The following is a 20,965-nucleotide window of genomic DNA, read 5'->3' on the forward strand; positions in this document are numbered from 1 at the left end:
TAACGTGACGTCATGAAAAAGTTGAAATATAGACTATCATGGCTAACAAGCGTCTTGGCTCGTATTGTCAAAAAAGTATTTAAAAATCAAAATTTTATGTAATCACGTCTCAAAAAAATTTGATATATTTTTTTCAATTTAGCAGAACGATAATGAACAATTTAGTATTTTTCAAATTTTCCAAACGTCAGAAATGCTGTCGTCCATTTTGTGACGTCACAATGTTACTTGGTGTAACATTTTGTGTCGTCACAATGTTACTTGGTGTAACATTTTGTGTCGTCACAATGTTACTTGGTGTAACATTTTGTGTCGTCACAATGTTACTTGGTGTAACATTTTGTGTCGTCACAATGTTACTTGGTGTAACATTTTGTGTCGTCACAATGTTACTTGGTGTAACATTTTGTGTCGTCACAAAGTTTTTGACGTTTGGAAAGTTTATAAAAAATTAATTTAAAAATTAAATTATGGTTCATAAGAAATCCTTAACTTTTATTAACTGATATCGATATATTTCGGACCGTTAATCCATGTACTATATGACATTAATAATGTTTAAATATCGAATTTGATATAAGTCAACTACCCTATTCTCATTGACGGCAGAAACCAGCAAAATCCTGGCGATAGTACTTAATCAGCAAAGCTAAACAACAAAATCCTACAAGATATATACTCAGAGGCACAACTATCTGCCCACTTAATGACGAGAGTATACTAAAATGGGCGGATAATTGTGCCTCTGAGTATATTTCGTAAAACTCAAAAAGTAAGAAAAATTTCACGCACGAAACCGCAAGCTGCTGGTAGCAAAAAAAAATAAAAAGCAAAAATTTAAAAAGAGAAAAACAGCCTGCCTCTTTTGTAGTCAATTCAAAAAAGGAGGTATGACGTGCGAAACTCCCCAGTGGCGTGTTTTGGAGCGAAAATGACATGCTTCATGACGATAGAGCCGTCTACCCTCCTACAGTATGCGTATGTTAATTAAAAAACCAATGGTGTGAAAAATGGCAATTTGGAAAAAACAAACTGTCAGCCGTTTCGCTATGAAAAATTTTAAAGAAGAGCTTTCAATTATGTTGGTACCTAATGTTTGTTTTTATTTGTAACTAGCGGCCGCAAATTCGTCCGCATGGGATTCAGCTTTTCACAAATCCCGCGGAAACCATGGACTTTTCCCGGATGAAAAGTAGCTGTGTTAATCCAGTACAAAAAATGTAAGCCGTCACAGGACGACCGGCAGATGTGAAACATCGATATTATTTTGTAAAAGATAATATGCAGAAAATAACAGATTGTGATAGGAACTAAATATGTCATAATGATCAAATGAAATAGCGCATGGCGACGCGTCGCCACACCGTACACATTACTGCATATAGACTGCATATATATACCATCATATAGCGTGGCGTCATCATTATATAGACGCTCTAGAAATGTATTGCTGGAGAAGAATGCTTGGCATATCCTGGACACATTTCCGATCCAACATTTTAATCCTCCAAGAACTGGGCATCAAACGCCTTTCTTCCATAATCCAATGTCGCATACTGACTTTCTTTGGTCATATCACACGAAGAGATGACACGTCCATAGAGACTTGTGGTGCAAGGAAAGGTGGAAGGCACAAGAGCACGTGGCAGGTCACCAATGCGCTGGACTGACCAAGTGAAAACCGCTCTCCATGGATCGCTCCACGAATGTGCTAGGAGAGACACACTACGGGAGAAATGGCGACGGATAGGAGGCTTGCCACCACACTAAAATAACGACCACGACCACTCTGTCAAGGGTGTAACGACAAAAAAGAAATCGGTTTTACGTGCGGCTATCTCAGACCAATTATTGTATAGGACCTGCCTCGCTAGACGTCACTTTTCTGTCAAAGTATATGATCAACGATCTAATGCGATTATAAAAACTGTCTCTATAGAATCTATGTTAAATAGTTGTAATCGTGTTCGTCGGTTAATGAGCTCCGTAAAAATACCTTTTTGTGTAATTGAATTGTTTAAAAACGGGCAAAAACTTCTAGTTTAGTATAAGATATACACCAAATCTGAGCTTGTTTTTTTCAGAAAATGACAGACAATTTTGTTCGTGACTATGAGTGCGATATAGGTCCTTCTATAATTGGTCTGAGGCGGCTATAGATGTTTCAGATCAATAAATAAATGAGAGTTAAAAAGTAATACTTTGTCAATTGTTGCAGGTGTCGGATGACATCGGGTACGTGGTGTACTCCGCGCTGGGCAGCTTCTACATCCCGTCCTGCATCATGGTGTTCGTCTACATCCGGATATACTTCGCCGCCAAGGCACGGGCGCGGAGAGGCATCAGGAAGAACCCCAGACCCAGACCAGTGAGTCTACATTCATTTATGTAGCATTCATGCACTTAGCATAGCATTGGAATTCGTGATAATAATAATAATAATAATAATAAATAATAATAAAGCCTTTATTTCCAATAATATACAAGTAATTTCAAAAACAATATTCATCATAAATCTAATATTATTCTTTTAGACAAACATGTCAATTCTAAATAAAATTTTTATAGATGTTTTATGTCAGATAAGTTCTTCGTCGTTGTTAGTAAGTATTTGTTTAGTCCAATTTAGTCAAAGAAAATTAGTTCTATAAGTTTACGTCACTGCTTGCTGTCAATTAATTATTATTGGAACGCCCATTTTTGGGCATAAGCCTCCTCCATCCTTCTCCATTTATCTAGACCCAGACCAGTGAGTCAACATTCATTTATGTAGCATTCATGCACTTAGCATAGCATTGGAATTCGTGATAGCCCAGTGGATATGACCTCTGCCTCCGATGCCGGAGGATGTTCGAATCCGGTCCGAGGCATGCACCTCCAACTTTTCAGTTGTGTGCATTTTAGGAAATTAACACGTGTCTCAAACGGTGAAGGAAAACATCGTGAGGAAACCTGCATACCAGAGAATTTCTTAATTCTCTGCGTGTGTGAAGTCTGTAATCCGCATTGGGCCAGCGTGGTGGACTATTGGCCTAAACGCTCTCATTCTGAGGAGACTCGAGCTCAGCAGTGAGCCGAATATGGGTTAATGATGATTGTCGCGTGAAATACTACTCGGAAATTCGTTAACCACGTGGTCTACCAATCGTAGCGAGTAAACGCCTAGCGACGAGGCGGTGCGGGTCGAGTCCCGAGTGGCTCTAATGAGCTACGACCTTTAGATTTGAGATACATTATTAATTTCAGGCATAAGTTGTGCCAGCATTAAATACAGTTTTTGTTTCAGAATGAACAACAAACGAGCTTCTCAAACGCGCCGAAAGGCACGCGGCCGATGCCTACGTCATCGTCCTTGTCTATGCCCCCCGGTGTAGACGCTGCCAATTCTAATAATAATAGGTAAGATAAATAAACAGAATAATTACAACCTGCCAAAGTATGAACAATAGAAAAAAAATTGCGGTTGGAGACCCCCTGTCATAAACTTAAGATTTTTCTTTGAGTAACAACAACTACTACTATGTATAGTACAGATTAACGAAAAATAGGCAGATTGAGCGCACAGAACACGGCAGGGATGCAGGCATTCCAAATACTAGTTGAAAAAATAATATATTCTCGAATCAGAAAGAGTCGAGTAGAGTAAGGACACGAACCGTCGCATCTGTAATTTCCGATATAATTCAAGAAAAATGGCGTCTTGAACTTAACTTTATTGGTGGTAATTACATATAAGTAACAAAAACAGAGACGCGTCTAACAGTGCCCAGTTAATATGCCAGAATGGCTAACAATTTATGACTTGCAAAAAATACGAATAGCCCCTGTCCAGAGCCTTTAGTCTGACATGCAACTGCGTGATTGCTTCATAATTTAAAACAGGCGTTTCGACACACATAATCTAAAAAAATAAGATTGATTATTTTTTATAGCTAGATATTGATTATGATAATAAAAGTCTAATACGATATTAATTTACGTAATTGTTGTTAGTGTTAAATCTTGAAATACAAATGTAAAAAGTTGTATAGGGAAGATAGCAACATTAATCGGATGTCAATAAGAAACGTGTGATGGTTCTTTTTTATGGGTTTCACTGGCTTCACCACGCGGCTTGTAAAAATTCTTTATCACTCTCTATTCTGTGGAGAACTTGGGTATTTTTAAAACTTAATAAGCATTCTTTCAAATGCGTTCCACCTTGGGCCACATCTACACTTACCATCAAATTTAAATTATTTAAATTAAAAAAAAATCTATCTAAAAATATTATATACACGTAAAAACATTTCAGTTGTGTGCATTTTAAGAAATTAAATATCACGTGTCTCAAACGGTGAAGGAAAACATCGTAAGGAAACCTGCATACCAGAGAATTTTCTTAATTCTCTGCGTGTGTCAAGTCTGCCAATCCGCATTGGGCCAGCGTGGTGGACTATTGGCCTAACCCCTCTCATTTTTAGAGGAGACTCGAGCTCAGCAGTGAGCCGAATATGGGTTGATAATGATAATAAATAATGTAAAAACATTTCGAATCATAGCACTCTAACTGTAAGAAGGCCTTCTGAAAATACGGTATATATTTGTACAAAACACTGTTATAATTTCATAACATTTATATTCTCAAAGGCATATAAAATGATCCCTCCCTTGTTAAACAAACAAATACAATGTTCGGTATATTAATTTCCAACAACAGTTTCTATTTATTTGCATAGCTCAATCGTTCGCCCAGACATCAAATACACAGCCTCTACTGCTAACCAAAGATAATGATTTGAAACGTAGAGACGCCGTTTGATGTTACATTTAATATAAATACAAAAAAAACATAAATTCATTCGTCGTAAGTTGGCTTAATTTAAATAAGGAATACATCTTACATTGTACTTTATGCCTTAATAATTTAAGTACCTTTTTTGTTTATTTATATGAAGCAATATTTCAGTTTTTCGCTCTGAATCAAATCAGTCTTTATTTTCCTGAATATGGTGCACATTTTGATATTAAAACTATTCAAACACCGAAACATTGAACTCATAATACATAATAAAAAAATTGCATGTAAAAATATAGCAAACTTTTCTGTCACAATGAAATTAAATCGTGTCATAAAATTGCACTTGAGGATTATTAAGTTGAGTTTTGTTTTATATAGTAATAGTTATTGGAGCAAGCAGATTTTAATTAAGTGACAAACCGTCACCTATAACAGAGCAATATATCAAAGGTCATTCTCAGAACATACTCTGCAAATCCGGAAATGGTTAAACATGCGTTCTTTAAACCTGAAGATTTAATGACAGTTAAAATAATCCTCATATACTTGTTCTTGAAATTATATCAACCCTTTAACATGGAAAAGCAATGCTACTTTTCCTCCCTACCGCTGAAAACGAAAAAAATACATATCCTTTTACTTATTCTTCCAATTATCTAATCTACCAAATCTAATCAATTACCATGACGCTTCAGTAATTACAAATTTAGAATTCGTAGTCAATACTCTTGAAACCGAAAAAACGGAGTTTGCCACGTTACTAGGTCTATATTTAGTTTTATTTAGTTTATAATAATAATTATAATAGTAATAATCATTATGGCCTTATCGATTTTGAGATGCCTTACTATAGGTACGACCCAGCGTCAGTTCTTGAAAATAGCAGTGCATTGCTCTACTGGGACCGAACGATTATCACTGACAGGTATTGTAGCCAATAGACCTGATATAGTGCTAGTCGATCGGTCAGTGCGTCGTGCAATAGTTGTTGATATTACTGTTCCGCATGACGATAATCTGGTTAAAGCCGAAAAGGAAAACGTATCAAAATACTTGGACCTTGCTCACGAGATTACCGCCATGTGGAATGTTGAGTCAACTATTATTGTTCCGATAGTTGTTTCAGTCAATGGTCTTATAGCGAAAAGCTACGACCAACACCTTAAAAAGCTTTCGCTTAACTGTTGGATCAAGAGTCGGATACAAAAGGCAGTGATTCTTGAGACGGCGCGTATTGTGAGGAGGTTCCTCACTCTGGAGCCCTGACCACCGGTTGCTTGGACACTCAAATGTCCCGCAGCGGGAGGGTGAAATTTTTTTTTATAAGTTTTTAATAATGTTTTGTATTTTATATTTATATTGTTAAAAATTAAAAAAAAAAAGAAGTAATAAATAAATGAGAGAAAAAATAATAATTTATTTACTTCAGGTTATATTTAAAATATACATAAATAAGTACAGATAATAATTAAATATGACAATTAAATAATAAATCTATAGACATTTCTGAAAGCAACCATTTTTTTTATTTCTTGTTCCTGTCGCGATGCTCGGTAAGCCAATATTTTAGAATAGGGTTTTCAGGATACTTGGAGCATACACTGACGATTTTATTTCATTTATGTTGTAATTATTTTTAATAAGTAGTAGTTTTAGTATTATTACTTCCTAGGAAGGACTCTATCAGAAAAGTTTAGTTCAAGTTGTTCTTAATGTCCTATCTATCACTAAAATGTTTCTCTATCCACGGTAATGCCACAATAACGTTATTGTATGTTGTATGCTGAGACAAATATCAATAGCAACAGGTGGCCAAATAAACTCGACGTAGACCCATGTCAAGGTACGTCTTTATTCTTTGCGCCTCCCATAGCATCCACTTTTTCCCATAGCATTTTGGCTGGTGGGAGGCTTCGGCCGGTGGTAGTTACCACCTTACTGACTAAGACGTACCGCCAAGCGATTTAGCGTTCCGATACGATGTCGTGTAGAAACCGAAAGGGGTGTGGATTTTCATCCTCCTCCTAACAAGTTAGCCCGCTTCCATCTTAGATTGCATCGTCACTTACCATCAGGTGAGATTGCAGTCAAGGGCTAACTTGTAAAGAATAAAAAAAAATTAAATAAAATTAAATTAAAAAAAAAAATTAAAAAAAAAAATTAAAAAAAAATCCACGGTGCAAACTCCTTATGGAGATGATGAATAGGTTTGAATAAATTGATTTTTTGAGACATTCGGATAAATAAGGTCGATATTAACTAATCTATACTTATATTATAGAGAAGTTAATTCTGTATATGAAATATATACAATAATTATCAGAGGGTGATTAGTGATCGATACTGATGCTAAAAATGCAATCAGTAAATTTTTTGTCTGTCTGTCTGTATGTTTGTTAAAGAAACAAAAACTACTCGACGGATTTTATCGAAACTTGGTACAATTATTCTCCATACTCCTGGGCATGTTATAGTATACTTTTCATCACGCTACGATCAATAGGAGCAGAGCAGTGAAGGGAAGTGTTGGGAAAACGGGAGAAGTTACTCCATTTTTACAGCGATACTACTGTAAGGGCTGGATTAAAGAGGTCTAAGGGCGGACGAAGTCACAGTCGTCTTTACTAAATAAACAACTAATAAACTACAAGCCCTTAAAACCACATGAATAACGCTTAGAAGGCTGTTACTATATCAGAAAATAACTCTGAGCACTATGCCGTCATTTCTGAGCGGTACAGGTGAGTACGCGAGTGAAAAGTAAGGCTTGCGACTCTTATCTTTCGACTCCTGCGCTGTAAAAATGTACGACGTTTACGGGTAAAGTATCCGTATATGTATACAAAATGAATTGCACCACCATTTTAGTACGGCACTAGGATTTTCGACATTTATTTTTAATCCTCTTTAACGCTATAACAAAGCCGTACAATTATAATTCATCATTTGTACCTGAGAAATTACATTCACTCGCGTACTCACCACTGTACCGCTCAGAAATGACGGCATAGTGCTCAGAGTTATTTTCTGATATAGTAACAGCCTTCTAAGCGTTATCCACGTTGGTTCATTTCACAGGTAATTTTTGTTCACGGGCTTGTAGTTATAAGGTTGTCAGGATGTTTGTAAAATAAATATACCTCCTATGTGTTCCAATTATGTCTTAGTACAAAATGTTTATATACCCTCACAGTGACATTATTCCCCGTTGTGCAGGGAGAGTCAGATATCAACAATAGAGACCCAGCAGGTTGCCATACCCACGGTGACCTGCGACTTCGCCTCCGACATCTCCACCAGCGAGGCGGGCGACATCGCCGCAGCTCCAGATGAGAGGAAAGACACGCTTAAGGTAAAGCTAATACTTTTTTATCTATATAATGAACTATTGAGCCGTGATAGCCCAGTGGAAATTACCTCTGCCTCAGATTCCGAAGAATATGGGCTTGAATCCGGTCCGGGACATGCACCTCCAACTTTTCAGTTTTGTGCATTTTAAAAAATTAAACATCACGTGTCTCAAACGGTGAAGGAAAAACATCGTGAGGAAACCTGCATACCAGAGATTGTCTTAATTCTCTGCGTGTGTGATGTCTGTTAAATTGGGACTGGGGTGGACTATCGGCCTAACCCCTCTCATTCTGAGACGAAACTCGAGCTCAGTAGTGAGCCGAATATGGGTTAATAATGATGATGAGTAAACTATTCCGGGAAGTCCGTTTTTTATTTTGATGTAGTCTAAGATGGAAGAGGTACAACTTTATTCTGAATACACATCTGATGGTTTCTATTCAACATCGTTTTGAGGTGCGTGTTTTCCAATAAGGTGGTACTAGCCAAGGCCGATGCCTACCACCAAACCAGACCTGAGTCATTAATGTCAGCTATTAATGATCAAGTAAGCTCACATGACTTCTTGACAGCCGATAAAACTAGTCATGTGTTGGTTGGAATCGGCATGGTGTCATGCAAATCGCGACTAACACACGATCAGTTTTATCGGACGTCAAGCCGTTAGCGCTGCAGGCATATGGGTTTATCGGATGAGTGGCTAGCATTAGAAATTATAAAATCCTAAGCTGACTGATTTTTTGTGTTTTCGACTTTTGTAGTCTCGAATCATGTTTTGATTCTTTTATTTGTATAGACTACTCTTTTGTAGTAATGTAAATTATTGTGTATGTTTAAAAATACCAAAACTAATATTAGTTTTTTCTAATTCAATTAACTACTAATTTGTCCAAACTCCATTAAGGAGTTGAACAACATAAAAGCATTCAAGAAATCGATTAAATCCTACATCCTCACAAACTTAGACAAAATATTGAAAAAATTTTTGTTACAATAATGCATGCTGTCTGCAAAAATGACGATATGTTATCTCTAACTTAAGTGAACAGTACGTTCTTTTTGGAGAAATAAGTCTTTAAACCGAGATTTTATTGTAAACTAGCGGACGCCCGCGACTTCGTCCGCGTGGAATTAAATTTTTACAAATCCCGCGGGAAAGATGGATTGTTCCGGGATGAAAAGTAGCCTATGTGTTAATCCAGAGTAAAATCTATTTCCATTCCAAATTTCAGCCAAATCGCTTCAGTAGCCGCAGCGTTAAAGAGGAACAAACATACTTACACACAAACTTCCGCCTTTATAATATTAGTAGGATGCGTTTGAAGTAATTTGTTTGTTTGGCATGCAGAGCTTTAATCCGAGAGCTTTAAAACGAAAAACTAAATCCGCATTTTCCGCATTAAAATTTCCAATAACAGAACTAACTGGAAGCTTAGAACGAATGCAAAGCTTTCCTTAATCTTTCCTTTAAAATCTGTTCACTGAGAGACTCCATTACGCCGGGAAATGCATTATATCATTTTCCATTAATTTCCATTAAACGCTCGGGCCGGATCGCGCGTTTTATTTTAATTTCAAAGATGGAACATTTTAATTGTTCTACGTTTGAAATAACGGAAGGGAGTCTCCACTATCCATTACGTGCCCGAGGGAAAATGATTTTCTTGCAATTTTCATTTCTTTACAAGCACACAGTTTACATTGCATTACACTTGACTGAATTACACAACTTGTCTGTAATGTTGTTATTTCTTTGAATCTAAAATTATTTATTCACATTTGTTAGGGTTCCGTTACTCAAAAGATAAAAACGGAACGGAGTCAACTCAAGGGTTCCGTTTTTTTTCGTGTTGTCCGTTTTTCTGTGTGTTTGTCAGTCCTCTTATCTCGGTAAGACGTAGAAATGTCGAGTTCAAATTAAAACCACAATATTATGGTTTTATGGTTCCCTGATAGTTAAAAATTAAACTTTTGAGTTAAAAAGTGGTGGTCACGATACTCAGTCAGAAGGGACCTTTTTACTTTCTAGAATGAGATTCTAGATAAATTTAGGAATTTTCTAGTAACACTATTGAAAAACATGGAATTGCAAATATTCAAAATTCAAAATTTATTTATTTCAAGTAGGCTCAGTTTACAAGCACTTTTGATACGTCAGTTGACTATTTGTAAAGATTCTACCACCGGTTCGGAAGGCAGGTTCTGCTGAGAAGATACCGGCAAGAAACTCAACAGTTTCAACAACAAATAAACAAATAAACAAACACAGTGTAAGCAGATCATATCAGTAAAACAAAAGCATAATATTATTATTTCAGTTCTGAAAGCGGATATGCTGATATATCCGCCGCGGAGACCGGATGCGGCTATTACTGATTCTGTGTTCGGTAGAAAATTGAAAAATGCATTTATTCAACGTATTTCAACGAATTTTCCACCTGCAGTGAAATACGCTCGAAATTTTCACTATGGAAAGATTTATTTTAGCGGAAAATCTATCTGCGCATCTTGTATTTCTCTTTTTAATAGAAGTAACTTTTTTATACCTACTCATATCATGAAATGGTAATTTTGATATTTTATAGTGTACTGCCCACATCAAACTGAATATCAAATTTAAAAATAATTAGTATAGTTTAAATTTCAATAGTAAATAAGTATTAAAATCTTAATTGTAATAAAAAACTTTAAACTAATTATAAAAATATATAATTTTGGAAAATAACAACTGTCAAGTGCCATTCTGGCTCTTCTCGTCTGAACTTGTATTCGGAGCAGACTTTTCACAAATAACTTAAATAAATAAAATAACTACAACAGCTTACACCAAGGACATGTAATTAGGCAATTTAACTTACAACTCTACGCATCTGCAGGGTTAATATTATCGATTTAAATATAAAATTTAATTAATTTGAAATTTGAATTGTTCCAGGTGGTAACATCAGCTCAAGTGACGAGAAACCCGTTAGCCGCGTGCCAGTATAGAAGTTCCACACTCTCCGTCAACGGAGAGTTAGCTCTCCAATCGCAGAGAAATAGAGCCCAAAGCGTGGCCATAGACACTGACATGGTATCAGAGTTGGAACCCTCTTCCTCCGACTCCGGGGTCGCGACGCGATGCGCTGTCGTCAAACCTCTAAAACTAAGGATATGTCAGCCCATATTCGGTAAAAAGAGTGACTCATCCAGAAGACAAGAGAAAACGCAACCCACAAAAGCGGAATTAGAACCCGCTTTACCAAAACAACACAAACCCAGAGACCCGGAGAGAGAGAAGAGAAGATTGGCACGCAAAAAAGAGAAACGTGCGACATTGATATTAGGTTTAATTATGGGTAGTTTTATAGCGTGTTGGCTGCCATTTTTCTTTTTGTACATATTAAAAGCAGCCTGTAGATGGTGCGTTATACCGGGCAGCGCGTTCGCTATAGCGTTCTGGTTGGGCTATATGAACTCTGTGCTAAATCCTGTAATATACACGATATTCAATAAGGATTTCCGAAGGGCGTTCCGGAGGATACTGTTCAAGTGATGTTTAGCTTACCTGTGCTGCTACAGGTGCGTGGCCAACCGGATATTGTTGGCTCAACAGCGGGCAGTACCAGGTCTTTACAATGTGCGTTAATCATCCATCTCTTACACTACGCATACTGGATTCCCTACACTGTGATTGTGTTGACGCTTATAATGTGTTAATTTTTCTCTGACTCTTTGCAAGCAAGCCACTCTGGACAGTTAATTTATCTCATGTAGATACTATACTGTAATTTATTTAATTCGTACAGTTGTATTTTAGTTCTTACAGCATTTGCACACGACGACTTTTTTGTCGTGCGACTGACGTGTATAAAAAAATATTTCAATTTACTCTAAGCTTTTCAATTGTAATTCCTTGGTTTAATTTAGGAATTTAATTTTTTAAATTGGCTTGGCTCTAATGCGCTGTTTTATTCAAAACCACAGAATATAGAAAAGTGTACAAAATTAGTGCTTACATCCATAAATACCGCCCTGTCATCAATTTAGTACCGCCAAGCTATTTACTGTATCGGCAAGCATATTAATAGAAAGTGTCACAATAAAGTAATGTTTTTTTTAATCTTTGTTTAAAAGAGCTTGGTCCATTGCGGACTATGTCGCTCTGTAAGACCTTTATATCATAAAATCAACAAACTTAATTAATCTTCTTCATACATTTTTTGTATAATTGTACCTGGCCTTCTCTGATTGAGGAGGGGCTAGGGCATAATTAAAGTAATTCTTCTTTAAAGTGAAATCTAGCATCTTTGACTAAAAGTATGATATGACTTACTTAACATTAATTAGGTGATACCACAGTCAAAAGAAAAAAAAATATTGTCGTCAAAAAATATTTATTTGCAAAGAAATCGGTTTACTAAGTAAATTAAAAAAAAGTAATCGCTAGGATTTTCAATCGTATTTCTACAAATGTCGTTAAGTCGCTATAAGACGCGATTGTCGCTATTCAAAATGTCGTCGCGTGCAAAGGCGTTGTATTATAATGCAGTTAATCTATTTTGTACCGAAATAGTACTTTAGTCTGACAAGTTCGTGGATGACACTCCCATGATGTGCGGGCGACGGGGGGAAAGATTGCGAGTGTAAAATCATGCGTGCGGGAAGTGACGTGCATCAGTCGTGGGTTTTTCATTCATCGCTACACGCCCCTCGCCCACTAACACGGGAGTGTTACGAACGAAGTTGCCAAGCTATATAAGTTGATGTTGTTTGTGAAATTGAATAAACTAAACTAAATTTAATTTTTCTTTGTGCAAAACGTAACAATGCAGACTAGAAAACAATATTTTTTTTATAAATGAGAACTGAATAAATCGTCATCAACCCATATTCGGCTCACTGCTGAGCTCGAGTCTCCTCTCAGAATGAGAGTATGCAGGTTTCCTCACGATGTTTTCCTTCACCGATTGAGACACGTGATATTTGATTTCATAAAATGCACACAACTGAAAAGTTGGCCCGGCCCCGGACCGGATTCGAACCCACACCCTCCGGAATCGGAGGCAGAGGTCATATCCACTGGGCTATCACGAAAGATTACTTCCTTATAAACAAAAGTACTGGTAAACTTAAATTTAGTTTAGTTTATTATCAACAATATTTTTTAATTAATATTTAAAACGTTCGAGTAATTGTTTGTATATTTTGTACATTTGTGTATAAGTTACAGATCTGATATTTTAATATGTTAAGGTATATACCTACTCCCAAAACCACAAAGTGTTAGCTTTTAGCGATGTCTGGTCTGTGCCCAAAACAATAAGTTTAAAAAACTTTGTTATTGTTATGTGAACATTTATTAAGTTTTTACCAAAAGTGTTTTAAAATCTGCAGTAAATACTTGGCTATAGGTTTAGACAATATTTTACCAAAATTCTACTCTCGAAAATATTTTCCGCGATTTTCCGTGATGTGTAAGTGGTTACATGGATTTTTTAAAAATGAAAATTGGATGAGTTGGAGAAGTTCTTTTCTTTCTCTGAAATTGTCTTAAAATAGAATTTACCAGAGAGACAAATGTTTTAAATATTGATTTTTTATGTATTTGTAGTTAACGTAATTTCTTATATATTACACAAAGCTGAAAAAAAATTTTGATCGAAATCACAAAATTAAAAATTTACCAGAACATGACAATGCTTGCTTTTTAATCTGGTAATTTTTTAATTTTGTAATTTCGATCAAAAAAAATTTTTTTTTTATCTTTGTGTTAAAAAAAAATATTTAATTTGATAAAAAATATTTAATAGATTGGTGGATTATACTTCAGCTGGTCTACACGGAAATGAAAAAAGAAAATTCAGTGATTATATCTCTATTGAAAATTTCCACCAAAATTAAGAAATTTTTTTGCCATTTAGGTAAATATCGGTCATAGAGACATACTCGTGACACACTATTTTAATAAATCTATTGTAACCACTATTACTGTTTTTGGCAAAGAAAATTTTCAAAAATTACTAAACCACGACTCATTTTATGTAAAAAAAAAACAATACTTGTAAAGGAATGAGGGTAGTTGGTATCATTGTGTAAAAATAATAATTAAATAAAAAAAAATATACTGCAAACACTAATGGATTTGAAAAAATTGTAATATAAAGTTTTATGATATTTATAAATTTCTATAAAATAGTTTTAATATATCCTAAACAATGTAAAGATGTTCTATTTTAGGAATATGGTTTTGCTTTGGATGTCGTAGTAAAGTGCACAGACAGGCATGGTAATGTGTGTGCGTGTTTTTTTTTTTTAATTATTACCATCGTAAGTAATCGGTGTGTTAAACAACATTTTTCGATAAACGGGTGTCAATAACACACGCATACCGTATCATTCTAAATAATTAATTCTCGGCAGCCGCGTGACTCAGAGGGTAGTGACCCTGCTTTCTGCATCCACGGTAGTGGGTTCGACTCCCACTGGAAAATATGTGTGTATTGAGCATGGGTGTGTTTCCAGTATCTGTCTGTACTGATACATTACGTATTGATGTGTATTTTATAAACATATATGATAAAATCTGCTGTTTTTGTACCCATAACACAGGCTTCTTTTGTCGTTAAATAATGTTTAAGTATTATTTAAAAATTATCACTTATCTATAAGTCCTCTTTCGTAAGAGAGTTAAAAAAAGCGATACGAGTACGTTAAAACCCAATGTTTGTATATGTATATTAAGGTTCTTAATTTAATTAATGGTTTACTAGTATTTCCAACGTCTAAAATTGATAATGCAACACTGCTCGAAAAAAAAACGTCGTGTTTTAAAAACGCTGTCGTGTGAATATTCATTATACTTGGAAACATCGATCGTAGATCGTTAGATGGGCCTCTAAGCGTCGCGGAATTGTCATTGGATTCGCACATTGAGTAACGCACGTCATCACTCGTAACACATTTCTCTTTATTCATGTCGTGGCTTGTGTTTTCACACTTACAAAATGAATACGAAGGCATAATTAAGGTATTAAATTAAAAAAAAAACAGTAAATATTCCACGTCTACTCACAGCATGCGCTTATTACGTACTAAGATAAGATGTGCGTCACGTCTTTGGGTAATGACATAAAATTCTGCGTTCTTTAGTATGGAAGGGGCCCATCTAACGATGCTTGGAAATGCATTTCCAAGTAAATTTTACTTCATACTATAAATTATTTGAACGCTTACTTAACGTCCGTTAAAAAAACTCTCGTGCGAATGAGGGCTAAGTGTATACTTAGCAAAATGTTTCAATAAACGTGTTTCCATATGACACGCCTCTTGTCACTTCAAATAACTTAACAATGCATTTTTGATGACATTTCTTTAATTTACCCACACAAGCGCCTTTAAACTGTCACTTTACTACGCCGTGGAAAGCTATACTCCGCGCCACGAAACAAGTCCCGTAGACGCGGCGCTAATGCCTTAATGACGCTCATTGTTATGTAATGCTCTGTCAATTTTAGTTCAAGTTTTAACAGCGGGACTTCTTCCGTGGCGCGGAGTCTATACCATATTTCCGAAAATATAATAACCATGCCTATACTAATTCCTCTTGTACCTAAAATACCTGTAAAAATGTTATTTCAAAGCTCTTTCTAATAAGACGGGCGGTTTTCCCAGAAAAATGTTTTTAGTTTTTGATGAACACCTAACACTGTCAAATTGATACCAAAATTATTGTAGTACACACGATCGAATAAATATTTATTAAATTGAGTGTTTTCACTTTTACTCAGGTTAGATTTTAGTTGTTAACCATCGATCTCCTATTAAAAAGTGGATGCACAATCAGCGACCATAAAACGTCCCCACTCAATGAGTGCCAAACACAACTTCGTGGCACTCAATTCAAGTAGTCGCATTTGCAAATTCAACCTTAAACTCAATCCTTAAGGTTGAATTTACTCTGAATTTGGGATTTTATTGAATATTGGACTATATTTAAAGGCTTTAGGTATAATTTTCTTTACCAATAATTCTAAAATTGCCAAAGCGAAATTGGCCAGTTTTTAAGTGAAATTTTCTACATGATTGTGCATCTATTTATTATAATAGGTCAATGTTGTTAACCGCTCATCTATTTATGTTAAGTCATATTGAAAGTTTTACAATTTATGAGAACCGCCCAATTATATATTTTTTTTTCTAATATCTATAAAATGAAATTGCCAGTTATTACAAGCGTGTTCTAACAATAATAATATATTTTTTATTATTGTTTTAAGTAAAGGATTGTTTACTTTGGGGAATTTACGAAAATGGGTATTTTCCGAAACTAAAAATTACTAGATACAACCAGTATTTATGCTATAATGTCTGAAGCTATAAAGACAAATAAAATTTATATTTAAAACCTTTTAAATAATACTTCCTACATCAAAAACTGGATCTTTTATTAGATACTAGTAGACGCCGCGTGGTTTTACCCATTTAGTGCCTCTTCCCGTAGGAATACGGGGATAAATATAGCTTATAGTGTAGCTTCCCATCAATGAAATAATTTTTCAAATCAGTTCAATAGTTTCAGTGCCTATTCAATCCATACAAACATATAATTAAATATTTTCTCTTTATGATCTATAATATTATAAAGCTGAAGAGTTTATTTGTTTGAACGCGCTAAGCTTAGAAACTACTGGTCCGATTTGAAAAATTCTTTCAGTGTTCAATAGCCCATTTATCGAGGAAGGCTATAGGTTATATATTATCCCCGTATTCCTACAGGAACGGGAACCACGCGGCTGAAACCGCGCTGCGTCAGTTATATTAGTATAGATTTGCAATATTAAGAATATCCCTGATATGTAGCCAGGAATATATATAACTTTTCGTAGTAATTCCAAAAAATTCCCATTTTAGTAAATGTGGTAATTTCAGTTAATTCCCATTTTTGTAATTACCCCAAGGGTTTTGGTTTGGTTTGGTTTGGTTTTCACCAGTAGTAACTAAACGCTTTATATACGTACAAAGTAATGCCTACTATTCGTTCTATACAACTAATTGTATAGTATTAAATCACGGTAACATTCATTTTTGACTCAAATTTCGTAACAAAATATTACATAGTATTAACAATTTTTTACCGGGCATAAGAGTTAAATTAATAGCTTTTATTAACAATTTACCTTAATATAAAAGTATACAATATAAAAATATACGATACCGGTAAATCGACTTGCCTTGGGACATAATCCTCCCCGAAAATCTTCCATGCCTCGTGATCATAAGCTTTCCTTTTCCAAAGTTCCTGCTATCATCTACCTATCTTCTAGATGGCCTGCCGCGTCTCATTTTGTTGTCTCTAGGATACACAACGAAATATTACATACATAACTTTATTCGGTATCGCGGTTTATGCGGTAACGCGCTAATCTCAGGAACTACTGGTTTGATTTGAAAAATTCTTTCAGTTTTAGATAGCTCATTTATCGAGAAAGGCCACAGGCTATATATTATCCCCGTATTGCTTCAGGAACGGGAACCACGCGGGTGAAACCGCGGGACGTCAGCTAGTCTTATAATACATGTCTTCTTTTACGTCGGAGTCGAAAATGAATGTTACCAAATCATGTATTCATTGTCATTTATTGCAATCATTGTAAAGATATGGTGTTGAGGAAAAGGGCTGAGTATGTTTGAAACTTTAGCTGCTTGATTTTTTTTTTATAAATTTTTTTTGTATTCAATACCAAATAAACAATTTTATTACCAAATATTAACATAAAAAGAATTTTTAAAAGTAATTAATTAAATAACATATTGAATAAAAAAAAAATCGAAATTTTCAACATACTCAGAGCCCTCTTTAGAATATAAAAAAAAATATTTTTTTTAATTAATAACATGACTATTGACTGTGCTCCGTGCCTATTTTATAGCACATTGAGAAATAATTGCACTTCAATAACTATTGTAATTACTGTATCAAGTTTATCTTTTTATTGTAAATATTATTATTAATTTTGTTCGTTAAATGTTTAAGCAATTTTAAGATTTACGCACATCCAATATAGTAATTTTTTTCAATAAAAAACTCAGTAATTCCAAAAAACATGTTTATCGTGTGTTATAAATTATAAATATTATTAAAAAATGCTCAATTTATAGCAACATTATTTCTAATATATGTATATTCTGTTGTGATTTTTTCTGTTATGACTTCTGAAAAAAAAAACATTTAAATTTTCTTCTATTATATTATAATTGATGTGCGTAATATTAATAAAAATTGCTACAATTGAGTTTAATAAACGCTGGTTGAGTGTTCATCCTATATTTTGTAAATATAAAAAAAAATCTTATTTATATTATTATTAAGTAGAAAAAAATACTATTAGATACTTAAAATGCTTAGTTATGTAATGTAATATACCAAAAAAGAACACCAAACTCACGTTAATCTAATCTTATGATAATAATAATAGCGTATTTTCTATTAGATTTATTATATATCTATGTAATATAGAAAAGTATACGCATTAATTTAGGCGTACCTATTTATTTAGTAAAAACCATTGTGAATAGTAAAAAATCTTATGTAATTCATACAATTGTAAAAAACCATTATCAACAATTAAATTAATAATTATATATTCACCAAACTTATGATTAGAAATACATTTTATTTTATTAATAAAAAAAAATATTTATCAAATTGTACCTATTGACTGAATATAGTTTGTATAAATTTCTCTCCTACAAAAAAATAATAATTGTAAATATTGAATTAAATATATTATTAGAATTTAAATACATAATATTAAATTAAATTATAAATTTTAAATGACAACGACTACTTAATTCTAAATAAATGTAAATTAGATCTTTGTATTTGCGTATCCTCATTAATTATTATTATTATGAAATAATTAGAAATTTAATTAACAAAATCATCTCCATCGCTCTAATAATATAGCTTGTAAAGATACTTAGAATTTTAATAATAAATAAATTCAAAAGCAATAGATATCATTATCATAATATTTCAGAATAATTAAATTGTATTCATTTCTCCTTGATAAAAATTTCATATATTGTCTTCCAAAGTGTGTGTGATTGAAATGGTGTAAACTTAGCAAATTTCATTGCTTTAATTTATAAAAAATAATCACTTTTGTAAATTATTTTTGCACTTCATTAATTAATTTACGCTGCCAAAATATTTATATTGGCTATTTGAATAGAAAATGCAGAGTAATGATATAACATAATATAAATTGAATTAATATATCTAGAACCCCACAATCTTGCACTGAGCCCTTGCAAATTGTGTAGGTTTTACATAACTATTATTTTTTATTTAGAAAACGTGTTCGAATTGAAAAAAAATGTTTTTTTTTTTCATTTGAATACATTTTCCGTTTTTTTAGAATAATACAATAATTGAATGCAATAATTTTTATTATACATATTAAAAATAGTACCTATTAAGATGAAACATACTTAAAACATGACCCGGCCCAAAAACGTTAGTATCGACTAAGATTAGAATCACACTAAAAAGAAGCGACGTGTAGACTACGTGTCGAGTTTTAAGTATGCATGAATACTCTACATTTTTCCAAAAAAAAAGCTATACAGGTTTTTGTACAGATCTCAAAAATAAAAATGTAAAAAGTATAACGCCAATTCACATTTAAAATATTAAACCATTAGAAGTTTCAAAATTTAAATAAATTGTTTTTATAGATTTAAAATCTATAGTGACATTATTCTATAGACGAGAATAAAATAATTAGAGAACTTGTTCAATACTGTTTAACTAATTCTATAATAAATAATTATTTATACTATTACTATGACTATAATTATATTATCTAGTGGTTTGTTATAATTTAAATATAAAAAAAAAATCGCGAGTACGTTACGTTTTTTGTTAACTTTATATTTAATGTAAACATCTTAAAATGACATTACAATTACTATTATCGACTCGAAATTGTAAATGAAAAACATATACGAAGTACCAATATACAAGTTTTAATCTTTTCTCGTTGTTTCATTAAAGTTTGGCTAGTGAAAGTAGAGACTGAAGTCGACCGCCAAAGGAGATGGTCCAAAATTGTATGGAGCCCAGGATCAGTCAATGTACCCTGGCGGAAATAAAAGAAGATATTTTTTTTAACTATTTTTGATTAAACAAATCTACGAATTTACTTTAATTCTTTTGAAATAATATCTCCCAAGAAATGCAACATTATTAAGGGTAATAATGGCGGATAGATGACGTTTTCAATGCAGTAATCGATTTGACGTTTGCTGTCAATTGTCATGTCATAGCTCTATGGGCGCCAGCTTGATATAACTCAAAAACTTAGGTTTTTATTTTATTTATTTCTTTTTATTTAGTTAGATTTATTCACTTTAATAATTTTTAATAAATACCCTTGTATTTTGAAATTTTAATGGTACGGGGTACAAGAGTGGACTTTGATTTCATAGTTTGTTTAAATTGTTTTTTGTTTGTGAAAACATTACTACCTATAGGTACTTGTCATCAACCGCTCACTGCTGAGCTCGAGTTTCCTCTCAGAATGAGAGGGGTTAGGCCAATAGTCCACCACGCTTGCGGATTGGCAGACTACACACACGCAGAGAATCAAGAAAATTCTCTGGTGTGCAGGTTTCCTCATGATGTTTTCCTTCACCGTTAGAGACACGTGATATTTAATTTCTTAAAATGCACACAACTGAAAAGTTGGAGGTGCATGCCCCGGACCGGATTCGAACCCACACCCTCCGGAATCGGAGGCAGAGGTTATATCCACTGGGCTATCACGGCATTTATATGGGTACTATAAG

At 33.8% G+C, this 20,965-nt stretch overlaps 1 protein-coding gene across 1 annotated transcript in view; it reads left to right on the plus strand.

Annotated features, from left to right (window-relative positions):
* Nucleotides 1-16,045, plus strand: part of LOC112044005 (alpha-2 adrenergic receptor) — a 414,271-nt gene extending 398,226 nt beyond the window's left edge. Inside the window, exons 4-7 of the mRNA XM_052889122.1 lie at nt 2,219-2,368; nt 3,287-3,399; nt 7,997-8,132; nt 11,067-16,045. Of these exons, the coding sequence (XP_052745082.1) occupies nt 2,219-2,368; nt 3,287-3,399; nt 7,997-8,132; nt 11,067-11,666 (999 nt within the window). The 3' untranslated portion in view covers nt 11,667-16,045. The remainder of the gene's footprint in view (nt 1-2,218; nt 2,369-3,286; nt 3,400-7,996; nt 8,133-11,066) is intronic.
* The last annotated feature ends 4,920 nt before the right edge of the window (nt 16,046-20,965 follow it).

The sequence above is a fragment of the Bicyclus anynana genome, chromosome 24, assembly GCF_947172395.1.
Source record: "Bicyclus anynana chromosome 24, ilBicAnyn1.1, whole genome shotgun sequence".
Taxonomy (NCBI): Eukaryota; Metazoa; Arthropoda; class Insecta; order Lepidoptera; family Nymphalidae; genus Bicyclus; species Bicyclus anynana.